This window comes from Acanthopagrus latus, chromosome 23, assembly GCF_904848185.1.
Source record: "Acanthopagrus latus isolate v.2019 chromosome 23, fAcaLat1.1, whole genome shotgun sequence".
Taxonomy (NCBI): domain Eukaryota; kingdom Metazoa; phylum Chordata; class Actinopteri; order Spariformes; family Sparidae; genus Acanthopagrus; species Acanthopagrus latus.
Window position 1 is genome coordinate 16,231,335 of NC_051061.1, and position 25,394 is coordinate 16,256,728.

A 25,394-nucleotide genomic window follows, 5' to 3' on the forward strand; every position below is an offset into this window, starting at 1 on the left:
CACAAACTGCCATGTGTGGTCAGAATCTGTCACTTTGAAGGTGCAACATGTAAGAATTGGCCACAGGTGGCGGTTAGCTTGGTTAGCTGTGCAGCTAGCGGTCCAGACCGGCAGCTCAGAGTCTCTGCTACACAACACATGAACATCTTTGACATAACGCTGTTGGTTTCTTCATATTGTGTTGATAATGTTAATATTAAACACAAATTCTCACATATTGCATCTTTAACTGCGAATGCCATGGAGTCACTAACCAGAAAACCAACGTTATTTAAGTATTTATATACAAATGTTGCTTTTTTGGTAACACAGTATGATAACCATCAGTAATACATGGCCAATTTATACTTAACTAAACTGAAGTTATGAGTTGTTTGACTGTTGACAAACAATGCAATGCTTTATAAACCATTTACTAATCAGTTGTCAAGAGATTGTCTATTGCAATGTTAATGATGGTGATAATTAATAATAGCTTGTGTTTCCATCTGTTAACATTATGTGGGTGGCCATTATAAAGTAGCTGCTGATGTTTATAAACCTTTACAGTTGATTGATAATTGCATCATAGAGCATTTCATTGCTTGTAAACAATTACATGACAATTAACTAAATTGATGGTTACAATAAAATATTACCTAATTGACAGAGAACTGACTACAGCTCAAGATAAGACTTTATTGGTCATTTGGAGTGAATTTACATCCTACACTCATTTATTAGTAAGTAATTAAAATCAGCCCCACCTTTAACCAGCTGCAACGATAAAAGGATGAACACGTACACGCATCAATAAATACAATCCAACAGCAACAGTTATCCTGTAATGGTCTGTTCTGTTCTGCTGTATATGTTGAGGCTATTACATCTCAGCGTTCGCCTTCATTTTCAAGTGCATGACTTTTACTTGTAACAGAGTATTTCTATGCTGCGGTATTGAGATGTTTACTCAAGTAAAAGGTCTGAGTCCTCCTTCCATCCCTGCAGAAATGTGACGCATCAGTGGCCACATTATAGATAATAACTTAGTCTTATACAACAGCTCCGCCTTGTGGAGAAAAGAAATATCATAACAGGTTGTGAAACTACATGTTTTTCTACCATGGCTTGGACATCAACCCCATTTTTTCACCGTATGAGATAACTGACCCCAGTCTTGATTACCCTGTATCCTCATCTTGTTTGCTCTGTCCCCTGATTTCCTGTATGGCCTTCCAGCTCTGCTCCAGACTCATCCTCAGCTCGGCAAGATCCCCCCTGATGTCCTCCAGGAGCTCCAGCTTTGAGAGCTTCCTGTCGATGGACGACAGGACTTCCTCCTGTCCAGCCTCCTCGACCACAGCCTCCTGCGCCGTGCTGTCGGGGTCAGCCGACTGCAGCGACCCCATGGTTTGATCCCAGACCATCTCAAAGTAGGAGTCGATGAAGGCCTCCAGCTCCTCTAGGCTGCTGTGGTCCCACTGGTCGATCAGGGCCTGCAGCCCTCCGGACTCACTGAGCCTCCTGAGAGTCCTCTCCCTCAGTGCAGGGTGGCAGAGAGAGGTCACGCTGATCACGTTTCCCTCTGCGAGCATCCTGTGCTGCGCTTGAGGTAAAGCCAGAATAGTCCTGGGTTGTCTGGATGAGAGCAGCTGGCTTTCACCGTTCAGTCTCAGGTGGAGGTGATCAGTCACGGGCAGATTTATACTCCACCTGAGTCTCTGTTTACCAGAGAGTGCAGAGGCCAAACAGGACATGATGGCATCTCTGTCCAGCACGGCGAGTCCCGTCCATCCTCCCGTTCCTCCTGATGGCAGTGCCACAATCTGACCGCCGTTATCTGAGCGCTGAGCAGGGGAATTGGCTGACTCAGTCACTGCAAATGAAATGAAATGCCATGTCATGTTCGCGATAAAAATTCCAGCCATCACCACCCATCATGAGATATCTATCTACTTATCTCTCCAATACAGATACCGCCGCCTCACTGCCATAAACCCGTTTTTATTTGATCCCTCCCCATGTTACACCTGATAGGACTTCCTCTTTTCGATTTGTTTTTGTTTTCTATTCTTCTCTGTTACAGGTTTTGATAATAATACAGCACAAAGCTGCCCTGTGTGTCAATGTCATATTTTACACTTAGAATAAACCAAGAACAAATAATATCAGGCGAGATGACAGACAAATCGGTTCACATTTTAGACATTTTGAAAATATTTTTGATGTATTTTATTTGGCATTATTATTACTCCATATTTACGGTCATGTTTATCATAACTAATAACTAATCATTTTAAGTGTTTGTGTAAAAAGGAATACGACTACTTTTTGTGTTCACTTTCCTTGGAGAGTATTCAGCCCCAAGTTTAGTTGCTTTTAGGTAAGATTTTTCATTATTTCCATTTTAAAAAAAGTTGTTCAGAGTGTTCAGATTTTCCATCACATGATTCTGCACCTGTCTGTGTAAAGTACGGCCCCTGATTTAGACAGATCTTTACATTTTTAGAGATCTAAGGAAGTGAGATAATCCAGTAATTCACACCAAAACAAAGCAAAGATGAGTGAAATTTCTGAAAATATAAATAGAATTTTGTGTCTAAGGTTCCTTCAGATTTGTCTTGTGATCTCTTTGGGAACCACTGCTCCACAAGAGCCACAGTCACATCAGCCTGAACCTGAAGTGACAAAAAAAAACAGTGGAAACACATCAGTGCGTGAGGTTTACTTACATTCAGGGGAAAGCTGACGTGTGCAGCTCGTGAGCTCTTCTAATCCCCGTTGACGCAGCGTCACTGCGTCTACCTGCTGCTCGCCTGCAGAGGAAACGCTTCTCCACATGTGATCGCCTCTGTGAAGAGCCGCCAGCCTCTCTCCGACCAGCGTCTCCTCTATCAGCTCGACCAGCTCGTTGACCTGAGCTCCGTCCCCTCTGCGCTTGTTATCCAGCACGTGGTATCTGTTGCCGCACTTCTCCAGCAGCCTCTGCAGCGGCTCGCCTTCGCTCTCGATGCGCCGCTCGATGCTCGTGTCGCCCAGCCAGTCGCCGTGGCTGAACAGGACCGCGGCTCTGCTCCACATCTGGCCTCCCCCGGCCTCCAGCTGCTTCTCCATGGCCTCCATGTGGGCGCCTCGGAACGAGGAGCTCACGTTGACAACCAGGAGGAGGGCGCAGGACGGAGCGAGGAGGTCAGAGGTCACGGAGAAGCAGCCAGGTGTGTCCAGCACTGCCAGCGTCTTGCCCATGACGCTGGCTCGGCCCTCGAAGCAGGAGGTGGTTTGTGTGTCTGTGTGGAAGCAGTCTCTGCTCAGGATGGTGTTCGCGCAGGAGCTCTTGCCGGTTTTCCTACCGCCGACGAGCACGATTCTCAGCTCCAGAAGGGGGTTCAGTTTCTCTGTTGTAAAGAAGTTTTGAAAAATCTGTTAGAAAACAAACAGACTTGGTTGAAACGTGTCTTAAAATCAGCGTTTATTAAATAAGTAAAACGAGAATGAAGCAGCGGTATTAAATGTATCCAACCCACCCAGCTGAGACTTCGACATCTGCCTTCGTTTCTCCTTCTTCGCCCGCCTCTCCTCGGCCCTCTCCTCCTCTCCTCTCATCCCCTCCTCCAGCTGCTCCATCGCTCCCTTCTCTATCTCATAATGATGGATGTTGTCGCAGCCGGACAACATCTCCTCCATCTTCATGATCAGCTCTCTGACCTGAAACCCATCCCCTCTGGTCTTGTTGTTCAGGACGTGGTACCTGTTGCCGCACCTTTCGACGAGCCGCCGCAGAGGCTCCCCCTCGCTCTCGATGCACTGCTCGGTGGTCGTGCCTCCCAGCCAGTCGCCGAAGCTGAACAGCACGATGACGCGACTCCAGATGTGCTCACTGATCAGCCGGAGGTGCTCCTCCGCCGCCCTCCTGTAGGTGTCGGTGAAGGCCCTGTCCACACGGATCACCAGCAGGAAGACGTGGGGCCCCGGAGGGCAGAGGGACAAACCCAGCACCATCTCCCTCCGGTCGAACACGGGGGTCTCGTCGCAGAAGTAGTTCATCCACCAGCCCGGTGTGTCCACCACGGTCAGCTGCCTCCCAAACACCACGCCGTCTCCAACCTGGCACTGAGCTGTCCTCCTCAGACCCTGGTCGCTCCCTCTGCTCAGGATCGTGTTCAGGGTGGAGGTTTTCCCAGAACCCTTTGCTCCCAACAACACGATGCGGATGTTGGTGATGGACCGCAGCCTCCCTGGAAGAATGGAAGTGGAAACATGAGGCACAGTAACTAAAGTATTTATCCAAGAACAAGTAAGTAAAGGTACTAAAAAAAATCAATGCAGACTGAAACAAATAATGATTTTCATAATCTGCTGATTATTTCCTCCACTGATTATTTGGTTTGTGAAAATCTGAGAGATGGCTTTGGATTTTGCAGATTTCTATTTCGACATGTATAACGACAGTGATGGTCTCACCTCTCAGGAGAGATCTGTGTTTCTTCATCCTCACAAACCTCTGCTGAGCCCTCTCCTCCACCCGTCTCTTCTCCTCTACAACCGCCTGTAAAATGTCCTCCTGCATCTCAAACACCATGTTTCCATTTTCTGCGACTAGAATCCGTATCTTCTCCAGCAGCTCGCCCACTTCAGCATCATCCCTCCAGATAACGCTGTGACACCTCCGGCCGCACTTCTCGGTGAGCCAGCGGAGGGCCTCCCCCCGCTCCTCTTCCTCGGTGTGTTCAGACCTGTCAGAGGAGGTGAGGACCACCATGCAGTGACTCCACACCCCGTCACCCAGCAGGGCCACGTGCTCCTCCACGGCCCTGCGACGCTTCTCCGAGAAGGCCGAGCTCGCCTTGACCGTGATCAGAAACACGTGTGGGCCTGGTGAGCAGAGGGAGACGCTGCTGATGATCTCCCTCTTCACCAGCTCCGATGTGTCCTGAGCGCTGAAGTCACACCACCAGCCGGGAGTGTCCACCACCGTGAGCCACCGTCCGGCCACCACGCCCAGCCTCCGGGAGCATGACGTCCTCTCTTTGGTGACGAACTCCTCTTTGCCCAGGATCAAGTTCCCCACAGCGCTCTTTCCACAGTTTCGGCCTCCAAGAAGGACGATGTTTAGCTGTGACGTACTCCAGCCGTCCCCTGACAGAGAAATAAAGACACAGAGAGGGAAAGAGGAGGTTAAAATGTATATGTTTCATCTGAGGTGGAAAATACTGAATCCTTTCATACAATTCAAGGCAAATGTATAAAACTAAACACAATTAGTCAATTCATTGATTAATCAGTTCACAGAGAAGCAACTGTTTTTGATAATTGATGTGTTTATGTTTTTCTAGGGCAAAATTGCCAAAACCTCCCTCCTTTCAGCTTTCTAGATTGTAATATTTGTCGTTTTCCTCTTCTTTTATGATCAAATGTGAAAATTTGCTGATTTTCTTGCTCTGTGATGAGAGTAAATTAAATATTTTTGAGTTTTTACGTGTCTGACACAAAATGAAACAGCAGATATACATTGTTTATGCTTCTCAAATGTGAATACATCCTGGATCTTTTTTGTTTGTTTGTTTTTTACGCCAAAGTGAATATTCATATGTTTGTGGGCTATTAAACTGACACAAGTTAACTGAAAGAAGCAATTAAGACACTTCAACTCAGTCTCTGGGGAATGAAACACTTCTGGGACTTTATGGACCAGAAAAAATGATTGATTGTTAAAGAAAAATGCAGATTATTTAAGAATAAACATAATTTTGCATGCAGCGCAATTAGGCTCCATAGTGACATAAAACTACAGCTGGAGTTAAATCTGTTTCGTCATGTAAATGTTGTGAGTGGACAAATTCTAATATCTACAAACCTAAGATAAGAATATGGGATGAAAAAAGTCGCTCATCAATCAGCTCTAATATGAAACACAACGATGATATCTCCTAGATAACTAATCGCGGCAGGAAGTTGTTTGACTTTTCATTAAAAAAGAAAAGAAAAAACACCTTTCAAACTGAAAACCAGGAAATGAATGTGGACGTAACGCTGTTATTACGATACACCAAGAATCAGAACTTACATGCCGACAGCTCGCTGGTTGCCATCTCACGCTCATCTACAGGCAGGCAGATTGTTAAAACAAACTATTTATTCATGTGTCGCGTCCATGTTGTCCGTGTTCTCTGCGAGAAATATGGCAGACTGATAGCAGCGGTTTGTGTTTTATGCGTTTATGAGTCTGAAGGTTGACTGTAATGGGTAATCAAGACACACACACACACACACACACACACACACACACACACACACACACACACACACACACACACACACACACAGGAGTAGACCGTAAGAGCCACACCTCATGGCGGCAGGTCGACAGTCCACTCCGAGCGGAAACGAAAGAGCGTGTGAAGCATTTATCATTAAACAAACACAGCGGGGGGTTACAGAGAGCTGCACCTTTAATGCGCCTCATGACAGTTGGAATGGGAACGTTGACAGTGCTGTAGTTTCATTTTACTTTAAGATTAAGATCCCAACAAAATGTGATAAGTTTGAGAAATATGACCCACAGTATAGGAAAAAGTTTATGTTAGCTCCATCTTAACAACATACAGATGCTCTGAATGATTTTATTCAAGTATATTTACTCAAGTACTGATACCTCAGACCACATTTGAGGTACTTTTTATGCCACTTGCTTTTCCAGCTCCACAACAAACCTCTGTACTTTTGCCTCCACTATCAGATAGCTATTCTGAAGTCATAGTCCCACTAGTTGCATTACAAATTAAGGATCTGCATGCAAGAAAAGAAAGCTGATGTTCCAGGAAGGGGCTGTGAAGAAAACTGCATGGGAAGTGGATAATACGATTATGATAACCATTAGCTGCAGCCTAACATGAAAAATGTGCTTCACCGCAACCGACTCCATTAAAATTCTTCAAACTCTTCTGATATTGTGTCATTCACTTTTACTTTTGATACTTTGATAGTGTGTTCATCTTTGAGAGTTACTAATTTTCCAGGCTCGGCGTGGAGAATCAGACATTGTAAACGCACAAGGCGTGGAGAGAAGAAACCACAGGGTTCTCTGCAGTCTTATATATCCACACAGTTGTTAATCATGTGGTCCCCACAAACAATGACCTTTTGGTGATTCTCTGGACAATTACTGACAGCCTATCTAATTTTCTGTTAACACCGTATTACACAATGCCCCTCATATGACTTCCTGACCTTATGATTTCATGTCATAGGAGGGATCTCCTGATCTCCTCCTCTCACATCCTGAATCCATACACTGATTTCTGAATCTAATTCACACACGATAACTGTATTTTCACTTAAGAAACATTTTCAATACGGGACTGTAATCAGGTTTCACATAACAAAATGTTTTTAAGATCTGGAACCTTGATGTGAATGTTTATGTATTTATCTTACTGGAGTCACTGGAGTCAAAATTCCTTGTTTGTGTATCAATTCTGACTGTGATCGCACTGAACACGGGGCCTCATCCGCTCACTAGTCCATCTTTACAAACTCTTCCAACTTGCAGATTGATCAGTTTACAGGGGGAAAAAAGTGTTTAGTAAGATACTTAGTGGTGGTGACGTTTAAATGAAGCGACCACAGTGTGGTCTGTTTATAGCCCAGCGTTAGCTTTTTTACCTCTAGTGATTTAATTAAAAAAATATATATACCAAAAGTGGTGTTCACATATGTTGTTCACATGTGAGGATTATCCTGCTGATCTAACCATGTGAGTGTCATAAGCTTGTGTCACAAAGCTTACTTTCTCTGATATTTAAAAAAAATCCAATTGAAAAATCCCATAAGCTTTTTGACGATGCTAACTTCCGAGTTTAGCCCACAAAACACCCCACACCCCACGTCTTTTTAGCCTGCTTTTTAAAAAGCCGTTTTGTTTTGTTTGTTTTATTTTATTGAATGATAATTGTACACAACATATTGGCATAGTACATTGCAATACAGAATAAACAAGGCATATGGACAAGCCTCAGAATATCGACAGTGTAAGAAAGGAAGAAATCTCAGAAAAATAAATAAATAAATAAATAAAATAATGATAATATTTGGGAGAAGTAAAAGTAAAAAACGTGAAATAACTTGACTTTTGGTTCCGGTGTGTCTGGTGTCAGCTGTGCCCCCGGGTGTCTCCGAGTTTTTTAAACCCCGCCCCTCTCCGCGGCGCAGTGTTATATCTGCAGCGAACGCGCCTCACCACAGTGGACCAGAGAGCCCTGCACCGCTGACAGACCCGAAACAACAGCAACAACTCACCAACGATGGGTGTGACAATTAGAGTCGAGTACTGGTAATGATATATTTTTATCCTACTCATTATCGTTTCCTATAAGGTTTTAACGAACATGTGCCTGTTTGTGCCCGGGTCCATCCCGTTAACTCACAGCTCAAGGCAGGTTGTTACGTAGTACTGTTAGCATTAGCGGTGTTAGCTAGCAAGCTAATGCTAGTGGCTGTGTAGGACTGTTGTGTAGTAACTGTTTTTAAAATGCGTGTGTGTGTGTGTGTGTGTGTGTGTGTGTGTGTGTGTGTGTGTGTGTGTGTGTGTGTGTGTGTGTGTGTGTTTTAGTGGCGCATGAGGTTACCAACCCCGCTATCAGGAGCTCGCCCTGGCCGTCCGGGGTGAGTTTCCCGATGCGGCTGTGTCAGGCTTCGTGGGAAGACAGGGTGAGTAGTGTGGAAATTAACCATGACCACAATTTTGTTATACGGCTCATAAAATCTTTTATCGTTAATTTAACGGCTCGCAGTGAAGGAAAAAGTTCATTTCCAATTGCAAGAAAGTGATTGTATCTTCTTCTCTCTTTCCTCCATTGATTTTGTATTTACAGGCAGCTTTGAGATTGTCATCAACGAGCAGCTCATCTTCTCCAAGCTTGAAACTGGTGGCTTCCCATATGAGGACGACGTGAGTAAACATATGAGCTTTAAAGGATAAGTTCACCCCCCCCAAAAAAAAAAAGAAAATGAAATTTCACCCGTGTGTAGATGGATTGTGGGGTGAAGTTTTGAAGCCAATAAAACGGCATTCTCCTTAAGGGAACTAGATTTTGAATTATTTTCTGCTTTCTACTTTTTCTCGTTTAAAAAAAAAAAAAGACATGAAATGGTCCAACACAGCTTGGAAAATATGTTATTTACACCTTTTTTTTCCCTTCTATGCCGAAACCCTCACCATGACTAAGCTAAAAGTGTTGGTCCACACCTTGTTTGAGGTGTGTCAAGAGAGTAAATGCCTTCTTTTCAAATCAATTGGGGATCCTAGAGCCTCTGGAGACTTGCACAGGACAAGCTGTATGGTGCCACATTGTTGTTTCTGTTTGTTTGTTTTTAATGTTCTAAACTAGTCCCCAGTTTTTTAAGAGGATGCTGTGAAGCGCCAGAAATGTTGTGCGGACAACATAACTTAACCCGAGTTTCTATCGGCATGAGGAGGAGTAGATGATGACTTTTAAAATCTTTGTTGTACTTCTTCTTATATCCTTGAACATTCACAACAAACCACTCATAAAAATGTTAATCACAACAAGATCGGTGTCTGATGTTTCTCCCTTCCCATCGCAGGTCTTGAATGCGGTCCAGTGCGCTGCAGACGGAAAACCTGTGGAGAAGATCACCAAAAGCCGCGCGCCATGCGTCATCATGTAAACCTCCCTCTGTCCTGCTCTAACATCAGCAGCATCGAGTCAGGCCACAGCAACGGTATACTGCCACCACCACCTCTGGACTACCTCAACCCTGTTAGAGTGGGCTGAGAGAAAACTTTATACAACCCCGACAGAGATGCAGTAGCTTTTCTTGGATGCAGACCACCAGACTCTGCTCTGCTTTTCTGGCTCCCCCTGTGTGTTCTTGTTGTGGTGCTCTGGGCTCTTAATGATTACCATAGCTTAAAAACTTAAAGGTTATGGTATGATGAATCTTGCCTGGAGCAAACTCTTTCTAGGAACAGAGACGGGGAGAAGATGGCAAAGTGTTTGAGGGAGAACATTTTAATTATCCGACAGCCTCTAAAACAACTTCTTTTTTTTCTTTTTTTTTTCAAGGCTTCTTTTTATATGATGTCACATGCAGTTTCACTTTTTCCTTTAAATTCAAGGGAGGTGCAAAATAGTTGCACATTTTTGAGAATGAAGGGAGACTTATCTTTAATCTGTTGACGGTTCTCAGCCTTAAATCATTTTTAAGTCTGAGATTTGATGACTATTTCAAACACTCTGATTTATGCACCAGTTGCCAGTGAAGATGTGTCACTGTAGTTTAATGCAAAATTTGGCTTAAACGCCTTAAACTGGAATAGTCTTAAACCTTTTAGAATGATTGGTATTTAATGCTGCTGTTCTGTGCAGCCACTTAGCTCTGCCAAATGTCCAGTCTGTGTCTGTTTTCTTGTCCACGATGAGCTCTTCTGTGATTAAAACTGGTCAGGTAGTAGAGCGATCATCAGAAGTGCTTCTGAAGACCACCGCCCACTGGTCTGTCAGCTCACAGTAGTTGGATGTCAGCTCATTTTCCACAAATCATCCCGCATTGTTTACGCAAATGTCAAAACTGTAGACTTCAAATAAAGATAGTGGTTGTTTAAGTTCAACTGTTTGTCACTTTTTCTTGAGGTCTGTGTCTCCTCTCGTTTTCAACACACTGTATAAAAAGTGTCCATGGTCGCATAAGTATGTGAAAGACTGTTTCGTAATTGCTCCATAGCTCGGTCTTCAAGTCTTAACTGTCTGAGATCGGTATGTTAAGCAACCGGTTAGGTTATCGTGATGACCTAATATCCCTTCGGGGATCTATATGTGTGTGTGTGTGTATATAACCTGCCAGCATCTATGGATTCTCCTGTGGTCTTGCAGCGTCAGAGGAGCTACTCTTCTGAGAGGCGTTCACATGTGTTTTGGTAACCATTGGATCACTTCAACACTGAACACAAACAGTATTGTTTTTCTACACAGAAAAAACTTTTTAGACAGCACAAATTAACACAATGCAGGCTTGTGTCCAGCTGCCTAATAATTTTGTTTTTAATGTTAAATATTGTTCACCACTGAGGGAAAAAAAGAATACTTTCAAACATGTAAAAACCAGAGAAAACATTCAAATAAAAGCTATGGAAAAAAGAAATCAGAATTTTAATGGAAGTTGCAGTGAACCTACACAGCAAGTCCAGTAAAAACATTCTCCAAAACAAGTTTACTTTACTAGAAACAACAAGGTGGAGGTTGACAAACTTGTCATGCAGGTCACAAGTGAAGCATGGATGCATGTTGTCACGCAGCAGTCTTGCCACATTGGTTCCACTGAGGGGCGCCAGACTCAATAAAGACTGCCATGTTCAGTGTTTGGCCCCTGACACCGACCTGCCTCAAAGATAAAATACTGTCACGCCGACGTCAAATGGCATTAAAATGGCGACTGGAGTATGAAGTGCTCTGCTAAACCCACACAAACCTGGGGGAAGGTTTTCATAATGTCCTTCGCTAAAAAGTGATTTTTAGACAGCAAATGAGATTTTTTTTATTAAATACTGTTGCAGCTCAAAGGTCATATTCAGGTCGCAATTAAATGCTACAAACTTAAACTACGAGGTGTTGAAATTACCCAGAGTGAACAAAAACCTCGACTGAGAACGTGCTAAAGATTGAAGAACTGAGCGCTAGATTTACGAATATAGGAAAAGAGAATAATCAAACGTGCACTCGAGAATGCATGTATTGAATACTGCGTTAAATAATACTGGTGCAGTGAAGTCCCGATGACCCACACTGTATCGACCACTTGTTAATGATAGTTCAGCGTCCCTCACTGTGACTAGGTGGGTCTCTGCTGCTGGCTCTGGCTCTGCGTGATAACTTGCAGCGGCCTGCTTGTTCTAACGCTGATAGAGACAAACTGTGCTGCCTCAGCTCGTCCTCCAGTTAGAGGCTTGAAACTGCACAATGCCTGTAGGAAGTACTGAAGCTGTATCCAAGCGTGTTTAGAAAGCCCTTCACTGTCCACACGTCATCTTCGAGTTATGATCACTCGACGTGGCGAATAATTGCGCAGATGTGTATCTTTTTAAATTTTGTAATTCAATGACAGCACTTCTGCTTTCATTTTGACATTAAAGGGGAACAGGTTGGATTTAACAGCAGGGAGTGTCCACATAAAATGAGTAAAGTGGAACATGTGTTGGGTGAACAGCAACTCTTTGCTGACCTATTCACCTTGGTAATACAGTGGTGGTATAACTAGTGACATTTGCTATATATGCCCTCGAAAAAAGCGTCCCTTGTCTGTCACGTTTTATCAATTATGTTTTAGTAAAAAACTTGAATTTATGACTCAGGCTGCTGTATTTCCCAATACAGCAGCCTGAGTTATACATTCATGCATAGGATCCAACACATTGCTGTTAAAAGATGTCATATATGCCTAACTTTTCAACAGAACTCTTCAGATGACGTGTCAAGACTAAGGATTGCGATCAGGTCTGGAGGAATATGGCTATATGATGACTGGGAGTGTCCGCGTGCTGTATGTTGGGACACATGGACGCAGCAGATAGCTTCCACTGCTGGTGATAACAGGCCTGTGCCGCAGTGTCTTCAGCTGGGGCCCACTGTCCCTCCACACCACCGGGGGTGTATGTATGCATTTTTCTCTGTGTGGTGGGCTGCATTAAGATGGGGTAATGTTGCACTCCAGTATGTGGACCACGAGGTTGGCATTTTTGGTTTTCATCAAATTATCTCAACTAAGTATCTCCACAGTCATTTTGATTTGTCCAATACTTTGGGACCAAATGACAGAACACAACTAATGACACAAACTGCAGCTGTACTTTGTGTCTCGTGCTAATTAGCAAATGTTAGCAACGCTCATGTTAGACGGGTAACATGGGAAACATTATTGTTAGCATGCAGGTATTAGCATGAGCTCAAAGCAAGTACAGCCTCTCAGAGCTGCTATGGCCATAATGTGGCTCTAGTTTTCCTTTAATGTTAAAATGTATTAGAGTGAGTGTCTTCATATTCTGTTTTAATGACCTTCTCTTAACAATCATCAAAACTCACAAACAAAATAAAGTAGAATTCATGCCAATTGTTTGCATCTCTGTTGCATTAAGGACTATGCACGTTTTCTGCAAGAAGCAGATATGTTCCAATGTAATATTTCTTATGTTTGATCCCTATGAAACCACTTGGTTAGGGTTAGGAAAATATCATGTTTTGGCTTAAACAACCTACAAACAAAGCTGTGTTGGCAGAAAATGGCTCCAGAATTCTGAATGGAAGCTTAAAGTAGCTAGATGTGGATTGAAACAGGAATTTCAGCTCATAAACGTGCAATCGCACAGTGGCATGATTTAATTCTGGGGACTGAGCTCTGATGAGAGAGCTCACTAGAGGCACATTGGTTGCAAGTTTAAAGACAAAAATGGAGGCAAATTACATCCTTATGACTGCATGCATTCTACAAACAGGCGCATCTTGCATGACATGCATATATGCAGATTCAGGACGTTCCCCTGGAAGGATGACCTCTGTGAAGCTCGGAGAGAGAATGGAGGCTATCGTCCGCAAGAATCACGGCTGTTGTCTGTCCTGGTGAAGCTTCATTAATCTCTGCGTGACCTGATGTCACTGACTCGTGTGCAGACAGCACAAGCTCTTGATCGTTTCTACTCCATTGATCGGCTGTCTGAACTCTGCCATAATTGTCAGCTACACCTTTAAAATTCCTCACAAGTTAGAGTCAAGTGTGATAAGGACAAAAACAGATATGGCGCAACAGTTTTCCTCTCAGCACAATAACAACAATAATAAAGTCCTCTGAAAGGTGTATGAAATTATGAAAGAACCCCACATACATCCTCTATGGCTGCTTTAAGTGAAGGCCATTTGGTTTACTTGTTTTAAAGCCCCGCCTCCAATCCAAAATATGTTTTTCATCTCATTCCTTCCATTCAGTGCTTCACTGTTTAGAACGACATGTGGAGCCGTTTCCCCGTTCACTGCCAAAGTCTACTTTTTCTTCTGCACTCTCTGAAAATCTGATTCTAACAGTCGGGCCTTCTAGCACAAACTGTGACATCACAGATCATTTGAGTCAATCCAGGTCCAATATTCAGCATACAGCAAGTGTGAAGTGGAAACCTGAACCCTTCAGTGCACGTTCAGTTAAAATGGACTTTACGGTGAAGGAGGTGTGGAAAAGTTACACTTATGAAATGTCAAATATTTGCAGATGTATTTTTTTTCTGATGTAGGTGCACATTAAAGGATTTTGATGTGATTACTATACATTTTCTTTCGACAGGAGAAGTAGCTTTAGACTGTCTCTTTTTTTTTGCTGTTTGCGGTTCAATTATTTCTGTGTTCATGTGTGCAAATAAAAGCATTCTGAATTCCGCTGAACTGAGTCAAGAGTCAAATAGATTATTTTTTTATTCTTGCAAAGCACTTGTGGAACCTGTCGTCTCAGATGATGATGTTTCATGTTTTTGAGTTTTGGCTTGTTTTTTGTGCCTCTGATGTTGTCTTCGTCTTCCAGTCTGCCCCTCTGTGTCAGCGTCTGTTATCAGTCTGGGTTGGACCACCGGCAGCCACCTCCAGTCCAGTCAGTTGCAGAGGATGTTCACATCGCATGTGCTACAGACAAACCAAGCCGGCTTTAGAGCTGCAATGAAATCGCAGAGTTTAATGTGTTTATCTCATCATTTTCGTCGAGATCATCGTGGGGGGAGAGGGACTTCCCCGCATCACGGTAAGGGAATCCCAAGTACGTAAACAAGATGACGTAATAAGATGTTCTCCCCCTGATAGCAAGTTGCCCCCTTTTTCCCCCCTCTATACCCTCAGTGTGCCCCTCAGACGTGGTGAAGTTAGGCCTGCTGGTCCACTTACTGCTCCCATCCATGTTCAGACCTGGTTCATGCTGGGAGGGCGGAGCGGCCAAACTAGGGTTGGGATATCCCTCCTCAAGGTGTCCCTGAATGATAGGGCTGCTTTCTCACTCACACAGGCCTTATCTCCCCCACCACCCCCCCACACCAGGTCGCTCAGCAACCAGAGGGGTTGAGGGGTACAGCGCATCTGAGGGCCGACGTAGTTTCAAATGGGTGTTCCCGCTCCTCTTGCTCTCTCTCTGTACTCAACTTTTGGTCTCCCCCCCCGGCTCACTTTATCATCGGGCTCGTCTGGGCTGACAGAACAGAGATCGTCCTGTTTCCAGCGTTGGAGGCCAGGTGGGAGGACCTGCATGCAGGTAAGGGTGTGGCCCGCTCCGGGCACGGGTCAGGCACACTTAGTGGTGCCACTGGACTGGATGGCAGAGGTCAAACGGGAGAGATATTTGAATGTAACCCGATAGGACAGCAGGACATTCTAACTTTTTATGTCTCTACCATGTTTGTGAGATAAGGCGGGAACTCGGTCGACGTTATCTTGAGCTGAAATAATCTTCTGGAAAAAAAATAAATAATAGAAACACCTACAGATAAAGATATCTGTTGCACATATTTACTGTGCAGACAAATTTTACACTCAGTTGAGGTCAAGTGGTATGATTATCTTCTGATAGTAGAAGCCATTGAAGATTCTCACCAAGAAATATTTCAGACACATATTTTTGTCTTTTATCATTACTTTCACTGATTACAGATTCAAGAGTTGCTTCCGTTAAATGCCAGTGTGTTCTCAACATGCAGCACCATGATGCGCTCAGATGTGCTGGCCACATCTGTAGATTTGTATCTTTCGAGCATTGCTATCAATCTTTATTTATCAATGTAATGCACGTGTATAGCTGTAAAGTGGAGTTGGGTCTGGTTTTCACTCGACCTTGATTTTGTCTGCAATTTTGCACAAATGCACCCGGCTTGTTCAACTGTTTGTGAAATTGACATTCACTCCAATTTCACAGTGATTATAATATTTTTTTTTTGTAATTCTATCTAAATGTAATTTGTAGCTGTAGTTTTTTGTTTTTTTTTATATTACTTGACTTTACAGTAGCTGCATTTAAAAGTTTTTCACTGTACTGTTACTGCACAGAACAGAGGTGGAGACGGGTGTAACCCAGAGATAAGGCTCCGTGCAGCTTCTTTTTAAACTATAACGTAGTTCACATTGTCAGCACTTGATTAACTATCTGTCCTGAGCCGTGGATCTGCAGGCAGTCATGGTTGATGGCGGTATCTTGCTCAAAGTGGCATCAGACGAGGTTTCTCATTGGTTTCTGTAGCGGCACAGTAGCGAAAACACACTGCTGAGTTTGACTACAGAATAATGATTCTTTTGCTAAAATTGCTACAAGGAAAAAATAACCCACGTTACACTTTTTCTGTCTCAGGGAATGCATAAGAGTAGCTGAGAGTTTGAAGAGTCAACATCTGAAAACATCCATGGAAAACGCTTTAAGTTTTGAGGAGGTTGGTGGTTTTCTTTTCCTCTTAATTTTACCGTCTTCGTTATCAAGATTCACAGTTGCCAGATATATTTGTCATATTGAAGCTCCACAGTTGTGCTTAGACAACATTTCAGGAAAATGACACTCCAAATAAACTAGATGGGCCCTCAGTAGAGGCCTTACAATTGGTGAAGGTTATGAAGGGATCTTGGGAAACTGGCCTTGATGGAGACTGTGGCATTTCATATATTCAATGAAAATTCAATAAATCCAGCAGCAATGTACATATTTCCCTTAACTGCTCCATTTCTGTTAAACATTTTTTCTTCCCTCTTGTCTAGGGCAGTGACATGTCCTATGAAGATTCAGCCTTACCCTCACCAGTGAGACTGTGAGTCCTCTCTCTCATGTTTCAGCAGCACTTCAGTATTTCTGTATGACTGTTCATGTGTGCTGGGAAACTGCTACTCTTTCTGCTAAGATAAAGGTAATGGGTCTGTGCCCTGAACCGAGAATGTCAGGCCACCAGAACAAAACCCTTCCAATCAAAATATTAAATATAGGCTTGATAAGCAGTTAAAGTGATGTGATCATAGTTTAAGCAATGATGTGGTCTAACGTAACCCACAGCGATGACAGATTCTGCATTTCCCTCCAACTCCATGGAACATGTTAGCCCCTTTCAGCTCGTTGTTTTGAGTTAGACGTTTTCCTCAAGAGTGGGTGGAGACCAAACCTGAGCTAAAAGGGCAGCACATACAGGACTTAAAGTTACCATGTGACCAGAAAAAAACAGTTCAAATGGGAGCTAATGTCGCTCCAAGACTGCTAAGCGTGTGAATAGCTGAGTGTGTGTTGGCGTGTTCATCAGAACAGCTGCATACGGTGATAATGTGATGTAAACAGCTTCTCTGAACTGCCCTTAAGTGACCAAAAAAAATTGATATATGGGTTTTGGTTAGGGCTAGAAACAACCAGATGCTAATGTTATTTTGACTGACTGATTTATTTTAATCAGGGTATAGCTATGTTGAATCATGGACAATGTCGGTCTGATTTAGGTTTTCAGTTGACAGCAGACATATTAACTTGAATCTTGACGTCAGTGACAGTCAGAAAGTGGTAAATAACCTCTCTGAGGTAGCAGCGTAGGCCCATCCTCCTAGGGAAGTTTTTTTTTTTTTTTTTTCATACTGCATTTGGTAAACATGCCTGTGAGCCTAAACTCAGGGCACAGAAATTCTCTGGCCAAAGCAGTCACCGATAAGATATCCCTTAAGCAATCTCGCCCTCTTGTGGCCAAGTAGAGAATCGCATTAAAAACAAACTTTATAGAGGTTATGGAGAACTTGATCAGCCTGAACTAAGACTCTTTCTTGGGTTTATTTGACGTATTCAAAAGAGAGAGAGAGAGAGAGAGAGAGAGAGAGAGAGAGAGAGAGAGAGAGAGAGAGAGAGAGAGAGAGAATGGTTTGATGTTTCTGTTTCTCCTCACCACCAGGACCCCACCAGGCCAGATCTATGACCTGGAGTCGAGGATGCAGGAGGAGGAGGAGGAGAATGAGCCACCTATGGAGGCCGTTGTCATCCCCTATGAACCAGGTGGTAGGTTCACCTCGCAGAACATGCAGCAGTCACTTGATGTTGATTTGACTTTTTATAAAACACTTCACACCTGTCTTTGTTCCAGCTTACATGAACGTGAACACCAACGCCACCACAAGAGGGGATGCTCAAGTTAGTCAACATCCTTCACCACCCATCATTAAAGTGAACCAACACTATCTGCCGGTGTGTTTTTCTGATTAACCATGTTCCGTTACCACAGGCCTACGTGGAGCTGAATGAGCTCCAGGGCAACAGCTGGCAGGAGACCAGCCGCTGGATGGGCTACGAGGAGAACCTCAACACCGCCACAGGGAAATGGGGCCCTTCTCACGTCTCCTATCTCACCTTTAAAAGTCTGATCCAGCTCCGCAAGACCATGAGCACAGGTGACTTTTACAGCTTAAATGAAGCAGAAATCAGCGAAGTGTTTCGGTGAGCGTGTCCAAATTAAAAAGCAACTTGAATGTGCTCAGGTGCCATGATCTTCGACCTGAACGCCGGCAGTCTGTCTGCTGTGGCTGAGAAGGTGGTCGATGAGCTGCTGAGCAAGAACGAGATCCGTGCGAGCGATCGGGATGGCCTGCTGAGAGCTCTCCTCATGAGACGCAGGTATTCCTCCCTCTCTGTCAGCTAGAAGACAATGCCATAAAAAATGTGTCCATCCTGCTTATTATGCTCATTTTATCTGTCCTTCCAGTCAGTCTGAGGGTCCTGTGGTTACTCCCTCTGGAGACATTGAGATGCAGACCTTTTCTGTCTCCAAGAGGGTATGACTTTGTTTTTTGTCAGTTTTATCCACATTATTGTATATCATTATATTTATTGTCCTGCTGATGTTTCTCTGCAGAGAGACGGCTCTGACAACATGGAGGCCTCAGTCGTCCTCTCAGGTATGTTTGTGTCATATGGGTGCACATAGGCGTCTCCACCTCTGGGGCAGATGTGGCTTACATAAAAATGGTGATTTTTTTTTTTCATAGGTGTCCTGGACATCCTGGAGAAGCCAGTGGTGGCTTTTGTGAGGTTGAGTGACTCCGTGGTGATGGAGTCAGCCCTAGAGAGTCCCATCCCTGTTCGCTTCGTCTATGTGCTGGTCGGCCCCAGCGACAGCGAGATGGACTACAGAGAGAGTGGACGTGCCATGGGCGCTTTGATGGCCGACTGGGTGAGAGAGGAGACGTTCCTGCTATCAGTCCTGAGCTCCTGAGTTTGGTGCGGGCGTGCTAAAGCGTCCTGTGTTTCTGCTTCAACAGGTATTCTGTCTGGAGGCCTTCCTGGCCAAGACTGACAAAGATCTGACCAACGCCATCGCTGACTTCATGGACTGCAGCATTGTGATCCCGCCCACTGAGATCCAAGACCAGGGGATGCTGGAGCCAATCATCCAGTTCCAGAAGAGGATGCTGCGAGACAGAGTCCGTCCCTGTGACACCCGTCTTGCATTTGGCGACAGGGTCAAAGGTCAGCATACAGAGCAGTCCTTACAGCTGCACAGTGAATCTCATTTTCCTACTCCTCCTTTCACAGATTTACATATTTAATGAAGCAAAAGTTCAACATTTATGCTTACAAAATCAACCTACCACCACCTCTCAGGCTCACTAATTAGATGAACATTAAGAAACTTCAGCCGTAAGAAGTCTCTCCCACAAGCTATAGCGACCAAATAACACTGCATTTCCTTGAATAAAATTATTAGTTAGAGTATTTCTCTTGATTTGAGCATGATGTAGACAATTAGGATAATGTAACAACACAACGATTTTAAATGCATGCATGTCTCTTCAAGGTAATAATAAATATGTAACAATTTTAGTTGAAAACTTTCAGATATAAACTAACAGGTCAACAGGATGTGAAGACAACAGTTTTGACGTTATGTCAAAGACTTAAGTTTAATGTTGCAGGGATATCTAATGAGGTTAGCATGCTAACCAGCTAGCTCAGAGCCTCAGGTGGCTCTGGGCTAGCTGTATTTGTAGCAGACAGATATGAGAGTAGCACCAGTCTTTTCATCTAACTCACTGCTAGCTACATGACCGAATAAAGGACATTTACCAGGCAACAGAGGTGGGCAAGAGCCAAGACAATTTTAAGGGAAATGTTTTCTTAATTTTGAGAAGATCAGCTCAATCATTGTTAAATATAGAAAAGAAAAAACAAGGAAGGGAAGACAAGACAGTAAAAAGGGACAAATCTAACAAAAAAAACTTAGACATCTTGAAAGCAACATAAAAAATATGCAGAATTAATATTGATACAAGTTTTATTTGTGTGCACATGCAGTTGAGAAAGCTCCAGAGCAGCCGCGGGAGGACCCTCTGGCCCGTACAGGCTATCCTTTCGGTGGGATGGTGAGGGACCTCAAGCGCCGTTTCCGTCACTACATCAGCGACTACACAGACGCTCTGAACCCTCAGGTCCTCGCTGCCGTCATCTTCATCTACTTCGCTGCCCTGTCCCCGGCCATCACTTTTGGAGGGCTTCTGGGTAAGAGAGAGATGTTGTTTGTTCTCCGAGGATCAATTCATTTAGGGGAGTTCATTGAAAGTTAATTATTCTCTCTCGTCTGACCCTAGCTGACAAAACAGAGAAAATGATGGGCGTGTCAGAGCTTATGATCTCCACCAGCATCCAGGGTGTCATCTTCTGTCTCATCGCCGCCCAGCCTGTCCTCATCATTGGCTTCTCTGGACCTCTGCTGGTGTTTGAGGAGGCTTTTTTCGCTGTGAGTATGATTTGTCAGATGTTGAATCTAAACTTTACCAAAAAATAAATTGTTATTAAGCCAGTTTTTTTTCTTCATAAATGTCTGTTCTATTCATTCATCCCATACTAGTTCTGCAAGTCCCAGGGCATTGAGTACCTCGTGGGTCGTATCTGGGTGGGGATGTGGCTGGTAGTGATCGTGGTCATCATCGTGGCGGTGGAAGGCAGCTTCCTGGTCCGATTCATCTCCCGCTTCACTCAGGAAATCTTCTCCATCCTCATCTCTCTCATCTTCATCTATGAAACTTTCAATAAGCTCTTCAAGGTCCATCTCTTCCTCCATCTCACATCCCAGACATGATCTCCCTTCAGCCACCACCATACTGGCCTCATTTGCGATCTCTTAATTTGCTTTTCCCCAACTTCTCCTCCTCAGATCTTCAAAACCCACCCTCTGATTCTGAACTACGACCATCTGAACGACTCAATGGAAAACCCCTTCCACCCGATCATCAAGGAGCACGTCGAGTACCACGGAGATGGCAACGTCACCATCCATGAGCTGGAGATTGAAAGGCCCTACCCCAACACTGCCCTGTTGTCCATGTGTCTGATGTTTGGCTGCTTCTTCATTGCGTACTTCCTCCGCAGTTTCAAGACTGGTCATTTCCTCCCCGGCCCGGTAAAATCAATCTCCCATCTATGGAGATTACAAAAAAATGGCAATCATATCCGAATGTAATTCACATGGCAAAAATGTACATTCCTTTGCTGAATTTTGCCTACTTCTCCTCACTAGATCCGTCGTCTGATCGGAGACTTCGGTGTCCCTATTGCTATTTTCTTCATGATTGCTGTGGATATCAGCATTGAGGATGCTTACACTCAGGTAAGTTTTGTGCTGTGGGGAGTTAAGTCATCCCTAATAAGTTCTAGACCACAGGTCATGTGTCCCCACAAAGACTTATTAAGAAATACAAAAAATGTATTGGCTTGGATATATATAAAAAAATCTCTGCAAACCTTTTACGTGTCTTTCTCTTATGTTTTGGTTGCAAATGGTCCAAATGAACATCGTCCTGTCCCCTTGTAGAAACTGGTTGTGCCAAAAGGTGTTGAGGTGACCAACCCCGCAGTCAGAGGCTGGTTCATCAACCCCATGGGAGAGAAGAAGGAGTTCCCCAGCTGGATGATGGCTGCCTGCTGTGTCCCAGCACTGCTCGTCTTCATCCTCATCTTCCTGGAGTCCCAGATCACCACGTGAGTCACGCGCTGGATACTTACGTCTTCAATATTACTGCATGTGAAGTGAAAGTAAGACTTTGAATTTTCTCTGCCAGGCTGATTGTGAGCAAACCCGAAAGGAAGATGATAAAAGGATCCGGTTTTCATTGGGATCTGCTCATCCTAGTCACCATGGGAGGTATCTCCTCTATTTTCGGGGTGCCCTGGCTGAGTGCCGCCACTGTGCGATCCGTCACCCACGCCAATGCTCTCACTGTCATGTCCAAGGGGCCGAAACCAGAGATTGAGAAGGTGCTTGAGCAGAGGATCAGTGGCTTTCTGGTTGCCATCATGGTTGGTAGGTGCTGCCATCTACAGTTCAGACGCCGACACAGCAGGGTCACAGTCAAATGACCCTGTCCCCTTGATAATCATTCCCTTTTTATGACTTCCAGGTGTTTCTATTTACATGGAGCCCATTCTGAAGATGATTCCCATGACAGCCTTGTTTGGTATCTTCCTCTACATGGGTATCACCTCTCTGAGTGGAATCCAGATGTGGGACAGGATGCTCCTGTTGATCACACCAAAGAAGTACCATCCCTCTGATGCCTACGCCACCAGGGTATGTAACACTCTCAGATAAAGTCCAGAACCTCACTCTTATAATTAACATATTTACATGTGGAAGACCCTTGTGTAAGGAGATAAATCACTGTAGCCTAAAATATGTTTTGTCTCCTTACAATTTTTTGTACCTCTTTGTGGTCATTCTGTGCTGCTTTATAGTCCTTATGTGTCTCTTTGGGGTCGTGTTGTCTTACTCTGTAGTTGCTTTGCTCTTTGGGCTCATTTTATGTCTTTTTGTGGTCATTTTGTGTTTTGTCTTGATTGTTTCACACCTCTTTGTGGTCGTTTTGAGAGCCTTTGTGGTTTTTATGTGTCTCCCTGTAGCTGTTTTACACCTCTTTATGGTTTTTAACATGTCTTTTGTTTTTTTATTTGTTTTTTTGAGTCTCTTTGTGATCACTGTACTTCTCTTTGTCATTGCTGTGTGTGTCTTATGAGTTGTTTTTATCCTCTTTATGGTCATTTAGTATCTCTATGGAGTCATTTAGCTGACCTTCCAACAAGAAGGTATTAGCCGAGGGATTCATGTGACCTATGAGAAATCCTTCCATGGGCAAGACTGCCACATTAAATTGTACAGGTGTTCCTGTTTCCACCAATTTAGTGCTTTCTAGCCTACAGCTAGCTGTCAGTAAATCACCCCACCATAAATTAGCATTCTGTTAATTTTCTCGTTTATCTTTGCGTTTGTCCCTGCTAATGCTCTCCCCTGTTGCCATCTGTGCAGGTGTCGACATTGCGTATGCATCTCTTCACTCTGATCCAGCTGGTTTGCCTGGCTATCCTGTGGATGGTGAAGATGAGTTCCTTTTCTCTGGCGCTGCCTTTCGTTCTCATTCTCACCATCCCTCTACGCATGGCCATGACCGGCACTCTCTTCACTCCCCTCGAAATGAAATGTGTAAGTAGCTCTCTGTGTGTCTGGTGCTTTCCCTGCCAAGATAAACATTAGGTTTCTTTGTTGTAACTGGATGTGTTTGCGTTGCAGCTGGACGCAGATGACGCCAAAGTGACGTTTGAGGAGGAACCTGGGAAGGACGTGTACGACGAGTCCCCACTGCCATAAATAACCTCTTTTCATTAATGTTTTATTCTCAAACATAAATTAAATCAATTATTGACTACAAGTAATCAGGAGTCTTTAAAAAAGAAAAATGTAATGTTCTGTTCTGTTACTTTTATTTAAAGGAAATCACCTCTCATTTATAGAAATCATGTGTTTATACTGCAGGCGAATCTGTTTGTGACTCTGAACCCCAACAGAGCCCCAATTATATAGTCCATATTGTAATCAAGATTACATTTCATCACTTCATTTGACTCCGTTAGTTTTAGTTGATTAAAAATGACCTTCCTTTGGTTTCTTACCTCAAGCTGTTTTATGTTTTATGATGCAGGAGGAACATTTGAGTTCTTTAAATGAGCAGTTATTTCTCTTCAGACACCAGACAAATCCATTTATAGTATTGTTTTTGTTTCCTTCTTTTAGAGCATAGCAGTATATCTGAGTGACCACCAATGATGCCACATTGTATATCTGCACGTCATAATAATGTGATGCCACCGTACTTAATGTTGACTATTTAAGTCAAGCAGATTTGATCCATTCAGCTCTTTACATGTCCACAAATGATGAATATCTGTGAGATTTCCACATACATACAGTAGCCTTTCCTCTATTTAGTCTCAAAATTAGTTTTAAATTGTGTTACTCGAGTTTGCCTCATTTGGTTTACTGAACAACGTGGTCTTTCTTGTTCAGCCGACCTTTTTAGAATGTGTATAGTAAGATGTGTAATGCACTTATATCTTATTTTGAGTGTGTAATTGCTTTTCTAATTAAACGATGGGTAATAGGTAGCGTAGATGTTGGATGATGAGATATGTGCTTGAGCTGATGTTTTTACTGATGATATAATCAGGTAAAAGTCTTATTTGTACATGTATCTTATTATGCCTTTTTGTGATGTTCTACCATGCGTTTGTGTGCTTGAAACACTGTACATGCTTTGGATTTTCACTTTATTGAAAATAAAAACAGCCTACAACAGTGCTTGGTTTCAGACAATGCATTTCACATCACTCACAGCTCATTTTACCATGAGTAACAAGAGAAGAGTGTTCAATTGGACCATGATGCCTGCCACTCAGCTGCATGCTGCGTTCAGGGCAATCACGTAAACTACAACATCAAGCAGCTTGAGGCGTTCTTGTGCACCAGTTATGGAAATTTGTCAAGATATGTGAGTGTTTATTTACTTTATCTAAATTACATATGACCAAGTAGAGTTTAGGCATTGGAACGACAGACTGACAAGGTTCGAACAATCCAAATTCTTTACGCACAGAGACAGAATAACACATCGACATATATGTGACAGACATGGTATAAAGATACCTTCATCGACACAAACAAGGATGAGCCCAACATGTAGTATATTTGACATGAATGAGCAGTCATACTTAGTGGAACATTGGTTTCTATCTACAGACTTTGAGGTGAAAAATGTCCATTTCAAACTGGAAAGTGATGGAATTGGGTTAATAATTTCTGCAATAACAGGAGGCTTTGAAAATTGAGTAGGATCATTTCCCAGATTAGGGACTTATTACATATTTTTTGTTTCTTTGAATTTTATCTTACTGCACAATTTAGTTAAGGATATTGGGATACCAGTTACATAACAGAAGTCAAATGAAATGTGACATATTATTTTTGGAGATATTCAAAACATAAAAATACATGTCACAGAATAAACAATCATGTGAAACACTAAATTATCCCTAACTAATTCTGAGTAGTGTAAAGTTAA

The 25,394-nt window shown here is 43.3% G+C and overlaps 3 protein-coding genes across 3 annotated transcripts; 2 read left to right on the forward strand and 1 right to left on the reverse strand.

Annotated features, from left to right (window-relative positions):
• Positions 1-658: 658 nt before the first annotated feature.
• LOC119014733 (GTPase IMAP family member 8-like) lies at positions 659-6,231 on the reverse strand. Its single transcript, XM_037090171.1, has 5 exons — positions 6,044-6,231; positions 4,441-5,115; positions 3,504-4,214; positions 2,712-3,374; positions 659-1,855 (listed from the first exon to the last, which is right to left on the reverse strand). Exons 1-5 carry the CDS (start codon positions 6,066-6,068, stop codon positions 1,161-1,163), a joined length of 2,769 nt encoding a protein of 922 aa, XP_036946066.1. The 5' UTR covers positions 6,069-6,231; the 3' UTR covers positions 659-1,160.
• A 1,923-nt stretch (positions 6,232-8,154) lies between these two features.
• Positions 8,155-10,609, forward strand: selenow2a (selenoprotein W, 2a). The gene is made up of 4 exons (XM_037090116.1): positions 8,155-8,308; positions 8,588-8,685; positions 8,850-8,926; positions 9,583-10,609. The coding sequence occupies exons 1-4, from the start codon at positions 8,280-8,282 to the stop codon at positions 9,664-9,666; spliced, it is 288 nt and encodes a 95-aa protein (XP_036946011.1). The 5' UTR covers positions 8,155-8,279; the 3' UTR covers positions 9,667-10,609.
• A 4,453-nt stretch (positions 10,610-15,062) lies between these two features.
• Positions 15,063-24,634, forward strand: slc4a1a (solute carrier family 4 member 1a (Diego blood group)). The gene is made up of 21 exons (XM_037088098.1): positions 15,063-15,267; positions 16,354-16,432; positions 16,752-16,801; positions 17,912-18,015; positions 18,101-18,147; positions 18,239-18,404; positions 18,492-18,627; positions 18,716-18,785; positions 18,866-18,908; positions 18,999-19,183; positions 19,272-19,479; positions 20,305-20,508; positions 20,598-20,746; positions 20,858-21,052; positions 21,164-21,409; positions 21,527-21,616; positions 21,821-21,987; positions 22,068-22,309; positions 22,407-22,576; positions 23,309-23,482; positions 23,570-24,634. Exons 2-21 carry the CDS (start codon positions 16,406-16,408, stop codon positions 23,645-23,647), a joined length of 2,751 nt encoding a protein of 916 aa, XP_036943993.1. The 5' UTR covers positions 15,063-15,267; positions 16,354-16,405; the 3' UTR covers positions 23,648-24,634.
• The last annotated feature ends 760 nt before the right edge of the window (positions 24,635-25,394 follow it).

Bases quoted from the DNA above. Each gene is read 5' to 3' on its own strand.
- LOC119014733 (XM_037090171.1), bottom strand. From the start codon at position 6,068: ATGGCAACCAGCGAGCTGTCGGCAT. The intron at 5,116-6,043 runs GTAAGTTCTGAT...TTTCTCTGTCAG, and splicing joins AACCAGCGAGCTGTCGGCAT to GGGACGGCTGGAGTACGTCA. The intron at 3,375-3,503 runs GTGGGTTGGATA...TCTTTACAACAG, and splicing joins GATGTCGAAGTCTCAGCTGG to AGAAACTGAACCCCCTTCTG.
- slc4a1a (XM_037088098.1), top strand. From the start codon at position 16,406: ATGGAAAACGCTTTAAGTTTTGAGGAG. The intron at 18,405-18,491 runs GTGACTTTTACA...GAATGTGCTCAG, and splicing joins CCGCAAGACCATGAGCACAG to GTGCCATGATCTTCGACCTG. The intron at 21,053-21,163 runs GTCCATCTCTTC...TCTCCTCCTCAG, and splicing joins CTTTCAATAAGCTCTTCAAG to ATCTTCAAAACCCACCCTCT.